A 6,361-nucleotide genomic window follows, 5' to 3' on the forward strand; every position below is an offset into this window, starting at 1 on the left:
ATATATATATATATATATATATATATATATATATATGTTTTTATACTATATTAGTAGTATAAAAACCGATGCAGGCACAGGTCCAGCTGTTATTGGTTTGTAGTGTCGGCTAATGTCAGCTTTGCTTTCATCCAAAGACAGAAACAACTGAGACACACACCTTTTGGTTTTTCTGTGCTCCCCGGTGTATTATCATCAGTGTGTTTATGTTATACAGGCCTATGATAATATAGGTTATATATTATACAGGCCTGTAACTAGGGGTGTGTGTCAACTGTTTTATCACAATCCGATATAATATCCTTTCTTTGGATGATTGTTTCTTTTGGATTATATTTGCTGATTTCTTAAAGTCTGTCACTATACGAAGGGGCCTGCAACCTTATGAGACGATGTCATGAAACCATTTAACACAGTTACATTTACTCCAAAAAATAAAAACTACAATATGATTTGATAATTGTGTTGCTGGTGGAGCTGAGACATATATCGATATTATATCAATGTCGAGATATGAGACTAGATATCGTGTGAGATTGTGGATATCCTAATATTGCACGAGTTGTCTTTTGCTGGTTTTAAAGGCTGCGTTACAGTAAAGTGATGTCATCTCACCAGACAGTTGTAACTGTTTTATTATTTACCTTTACCCACTTAGTCGTTATATCAACATTACTGATGATTGTTGATCAAAACCCATTGTGTGAATATTCTGTGAAAGCGACGATAGTCAACAGTACAATATTGCTGCAGTTTAAATATTGAGATATTTGATTTTCTCCATGTGACCCCGCCCTAGATGCTGAGCTCTTCGAGACATTTAAAGGAGCTGCAGGTAGGATTGTTAAGATCCAGGACTTCTTCTCAGTCCCTCCTCCACTATCTGACTGTTACTGGGTGTTTTAGGGCTCTGCGATACGGAGAAAATCAAATCAATCATATCACAATATTTTTGACCAAATACCTCATGCCGCAACGATATTTTAGTGTTGACTGATGGTGCTTTCCAAAATATTTACACAGTTGGATTTTTGATAAATAATCATCAGTAATGTGGATATAATGACTCAGTTTTAAAGGCAAATAACAGAAGAGTTACAACAGTCTGGTAAGTTCAGACACTGACATTACTTCATTGTAATGCAGCCTTTAAAACTTGGAAAAGACAACACTTATGCAATGTTACGACATTACGATATCCAAAATCTATATCTAGTCTCATATCGTGATATCAATATAATAATATCTATTTTGCCCAGCTCCAGGTGTTATGTTGAATGTTTCTCAATAATTAAATAATTGCTTAAAGCATTTAAACTAAGCTGTGTATTGGAGTGTGTTTCAAATCCTAAATATGACTTAAACATTTTCATTTAACTGTAAATGCATTTTGTTTCCAAATATCGCTTTCATTAACTACTCAGGCCAGGTTGGAGATATAATCTCTCCACCTAGTCCCGGGTCTTCGCCTCCTCCCAGCTGGACGTCCCTTCACCTAGTCCTGGGTCTTCCTCAAGGCCTCCCCCCAGCTGGACGTGCCTGGACCACCTCCCTAGGGACCCCCCCAGGAGGCATCCTTACCACTTTTAACTACTGTAAAGTCTTAACTAATAACCAGTATCCCTCGATCCCAATCCGGGACCATCTCTAGCAAAGACCCACCTCTCGGTCAGGGCCTTGCTCTGGTTGTCCCTGGCGGCCTGGAGGTCTCTCTCCAGACGCTTCTTCTCCGACTCCAGCTTCTCGGCGTCGTTGGGCTGCAGGCGCTGGCGCGGGCTGACGTACTGCAGCTCTTTCAGCAGCTCCTCCTTCTCGTTGATGAGGATGAGGCGGTCCCGTTCCGGGTCCAGCAGCCCCGGCCACGCCTCGCTGTCCAGTTTGGCGATCTGCACCTCGATGGTGGCGATCCTTGGGGGGGGGGGGGGGGGGGGGGGGGGGGGGGGGGGGGGGGGGGGGGGGAGAAGACGGAGGAGGAGGTGCAGGGAGGAAAAGGTGGAGCAGATGTGAAGGATGATGGAAACGGAGAGAAAGAACAAAGGAAGTGATTAGAGCACGACCAATAAAGGATTTTTAAGGCTGATACCGACATGAATGTTTGGTTATTTAAAAATCCGATTTGCCGATATATGAGCCGGTATATATTTATATATAAAAATTATTAATAATCCAGAAACACGTTACAAACATAAACAGATTTCCCTAATATTAGTTATTTGTAGTTATTTCTGAGTTCTCACTAAAAAAATATGATGATAATTTGTTTTTGTCTCATTATGCTTTTGGGCTTTTTTACTATCCTTTCCTGTGTTATACATCTTTTGTGTGCAGGCTATAGGTTTAAAAACACACATGCACGCGCACGCACACACGCACACACACACGCACGCGCACGCACGCCACTATCCAGACAAAGTCATGTCTACCTTCTCTTGGCTTCCTCGTACTTCAGACTCAGGCGAACCTTCTCCGCCAGTTTGTTGGTGCTGGTCATGAACTGAAAAAAGTAAACAATGTCAAAACACCACATTGCAAAAAGCCATCCTGCATTTAAAAACCTGTACGTGTAAAAAGAACTAGAAAGTATTATCAGCTTAACGTAATTAGAGTATCAAAAGTAAAAATACTTGTTCTGCAGATAAATGAGGCCTGACCGATATATATCATTATAAATGACATCATTACCATTAGTCCAGACCAGGACTCAAGAGTCAGCTTCACGCTGTGGAAAGACAGAGAAGTGAGAATGAGACTCACCTCGGCGGGGATGTCGGTCTGGGAGCCGGCGTCCGAGTAGAGGCGAGGGAGGGACAGCTCGGAGTTGGCCAGCGAGGGACTGCTGCCCCACAGCTCCTGCTGGGAGCCCGAGTCCAGCTGGAAACTGTCCTTCAAGACCGCCAGTTTCTGGACAACAGGGACGGGAGATTACATGAATAAAAACATGCAGGACTGCAAGGAACAACTGGGACACAGCAGCAGGTAACATCTACACCGGGGACAAAACAGGAGGGGATTAAGGAAAATCCGATGAAGTAAAAATAAAACACTTTAATTAAGATATGTAGAGCTTTAGTGTGGAACTTTTTGATATATTAACGTAACGTCCGTTACATTCAAGCCATTGCCAAATGAGTTCCTACAAGGCTAATTAACCCTTGTGTTGTCTTCCAGTTAAAATGAAAATCAAGCACTTTTGTTGATGATTTTTATCGATGTTTTTAACTTTTTCTAAAAAAAAAATCCCCTTTTTTCCCCCAACACCTGTGATGCCTTTTTCAATGTTCAACACTACGTAACACTAACTTCTTGCCTAGTTTTACAGTTATTTTGTGAATTCCTGGTAAAAAAAAAAACTTATTTATAAGAAAGTATACCTAATGTTTGAGTAAGAAAAGCAGAAATCAGGAATTATTGGGACTAAAATTAAAGGAATGGATGTTGATGATAATCACAGACTGGAATATGTCAACTTTTACTCAATACTATTTCAAAAACACTTCCAGTGAGAGCTGCTCAGGGCAAAGAGCATCTGTAAAATGACAATTTTAAGTGGAAAAGACGACGTGCTCTGTGTTTGCTGCATGTCCTCCATGTCTGTTACAGGGACAGAGCAGCAGCAGCAGCAGCAGCAGCAGCGCAGGCTGCCGCTCTCCTTCTTCTTATCTTTACTGCCATGATGAATATCTTACAGGACTCTGCGGCTGGTTTTGAAGCCGGCTGGGGAATGCACCTTATCTTTGCTTTAAGATGGAGTGGAAAATAACATACCAGCTCTAAGATAAAGTTAGTGATTATGTACATGTATGTACATGTATATATATATATAGTATATTTGAGAGATTTCATTACCAATAAATCCTACACTGTGTGCTCATCACACCTACATTTCCTCACAGGTGACTGGTAAAGAGAAACATTGGCAAAACTGCTTCAGAGGATGCAGTTTCCTCTCAATGGAGCAGCTGCTCCTCTGATTTGAAGCTAGCTTTTGCAATTCATACATAAGTATGTGTGTGTGTGTGTGTGTGTGTGTGTGTGCCAAACAAAGTGAATCCACATCATTTCAATTTAAGGCATAGTCCTCTTGTTTTGCTGCAGCGTGTCGTAAAATGTCTTTAATATCCCGACATGAAGAAAAGCTGCAGATTCTCCCAAATTGAGAAGCTGGAGCAAGAGAATGTTTGACCGAGACTATTAATCCATTATTTACTAATCATTTTCTATTGATCGACTAATACATTACTTTTCTAATTGTGTCAGCTTTAGCCGTAGCCGTCAGTGTGGTCCTGTTTGGGAGAAAACTCCCTTTCTCTAGTTGTGATCTCTCTGAATCCCTCGTGCATGAAGGAGTGCACTCAAGAAGAGCAAAAACACACACAGATACATACAGACAGACTCGACTGTCCGCTGCAGATGGTAAGGGGGGGGGGGGAGAAAGAGGGAGGCAGAGAGGAGTCCACAGAGCCGATTATGTATTATTGAACACACTCTCCTCTCTCTCCCTCCAAACCAACATGAGTCAAAATGAATCTGCAGCCAGACTCGCCTGATAATATCTGATATTTTAAATCTATGATGCATGTATGGGGAGTGTAAGAAGAGCACCATCAACACTGGGGCGTTTTTATTCAATAACAAGCAATAACACATTCTTTTTATGGGCACCTTTCATAGCAGTCAAGGACACCTTGCAGTTAAAACGAGCAAAAACACAGTTAGAAAGGCAAATATCATTTAAACAAACGCATTTAATAACTGAGAAAACTACCAGAAAGCAATATAGCCATACACTTTTTTTCATGTTTTGTGGGGTTTGCCTTTAGGAACAGGGGAAGTTTTTTGCTGTTGTTTATTTTCTTTATTATTATTTTTTACAATTAATGAATTGTTTATACTTGCTAATATAGCATACATCCTCTTTATGATGCCTGTGGGCTCAGTTTTAGATTCCAGTCGTATAAAAGACAATGTTTTATGTTCTTTGACGCTCCAGGCGCAAACAAACACGTCTTTCTGAGCTTTCTCTATATAAATACGTCCAGTACATGTTCACTAACAAGTATAAATCCAGACTGGCTTAGTCTCTCAGGTGAAATTGCAGTCAGCAGTGTTTGATAGGCACCAGACGGACGTTCTGAATGTCGGGTTAATAGGTATGACAGGTGTGTGTTAGCCTTTGAACAACGTGCTGTAGATCCCAAGTGTTGTGCAGGTTGTGGTTAAAGCGATGGCGTGAGTGTGTAGAGATTAGAAAACTGTGTTCTGGCAATGAAAAACAAACTAGAGTTGGGTCCACATGAACTCCAGTTGGGCCCACCGTCGTCTAGCAATCAAAATAAAACTGTAAATGTCATATTTTCCCTCTGGGCTCTGGTTAGAAAAGCAACGCAGCCTTTATTTAGCTGTTCCTTGTTAATTGTGTTAACCGTTATTGTTAAATTATTGTAGTTGTGTGTTAGGTGAGTACCTCAAAATGTTAATATACTATTAACTTTAAATCATTTTCAATTCAAATAAACTACAAAAGAGCCTTTCTTTGATGTCATTTTTAGTTTTTCAAGAATCAGTATAGGAATCGGAATCGTTGAAAGTACCGGTTCGGCACGGGAATAGTAAAAAGACCCAATGATACCCGACCCTATCGGAGATATCGGCATACAGCTGGGCAACATGGGAAATAAAATCAGAGAACAGCTAGAACAGTCTGCTAAGAAAACGGCATCACTGAACTGTACTGCAGCCTTTAAAACCGTGTCATATCACGATATCTCAAATGTAGGACGATATATACAGCCTCAAATATACCCATGTATTGCCCATTCCATAATTTGGGTGATTTCATCCTTAACTCCGGGATGGTTGGGAGGTTTCCATAATGTTTTGACGTCATTCGTTGATTTCATTAACAAAATAATTAACCAAACAAGAAAAATAGCTGGAAAATGGTACTCAAAATGTTACCTACACAGGGTGGCTGCAGGTATTAACAAGTTAAATTGAAGGCGTTTTGGGACTTTTTAAGGACCCGCGGCCACCCTGCTACATCCTTCAAGCCTTTTTCTAAACTCACACTAGCAGTGCCAGAGATACAGTGTCACCTGACATATCAGCCCAACAGACGCTGCACCTACGCTGTGGTGTCCTGTACGTCCACTTTGGGGGTAAATAAGCCAGAGAATAAGCCCATCTATCTGTTTAAGGGACTTCGGGACTATTTTATACCCGAGATGAGAAGTAAATGCAGTTAAATACCCCCTTACAGGGAAAAATACACACGTGATATTTGCTAGGAACAGGCAACCATTTTTTCTAAAGAACCCAATAAACTTTCCTCCAGGTAGTGGTGTGGATCTCCCCCCCCCCC

General features: G+C 41.0%; 1 protein-coding gene across 1 annotated transcript in view; it reads right to left on the reverse strand.

Annotated features, from left to right (window-relative positions):
* wwc1 (WW and C2 domain containing 1) overlaps window positions 1–6,361 on the reverse strand; it is a 54,773-nt gene that overhangs the window by 22,671 nt on the left and 25,741 nt on the right. Inside the window, exons 7-9 of the mRNA XM_034889998.1 lie at window positions 2,755–2,901; window positions 2,424–2,494; window positions 1,663–1,908 (exon numbers count right to left, since the gene is read on the reverse strand). Of these exons, the coding sequence (XP_034745889.1) occupies window positions 1,663–1,908; window positions 2,424–2,494; window positions 2,755–2,901 (464 nt within the window). The remainder of the gene's footprint in view (window positions 1–1,662; window positions 1,909–2,423; window positions 2,495–2,754; window positions 2,902–6,361) is intronic.

This window comes from Etheostoma cragini, chromosome 13 (genome assembly GCF_013103735.1).
Source record: "Etheostoma cragini isolate CJK2018 chromosome 13, CSU_Ecrag_1.0, whole genome shotgun sequence".
In the NCBI taxonomy this organism is placed as follows: domain Eukaryota; kingdom Metazoa; phylum Chordata; class Actinopteri; order Perciformes; family Percidae; genus Etheostoma; species Etheostoma cragini.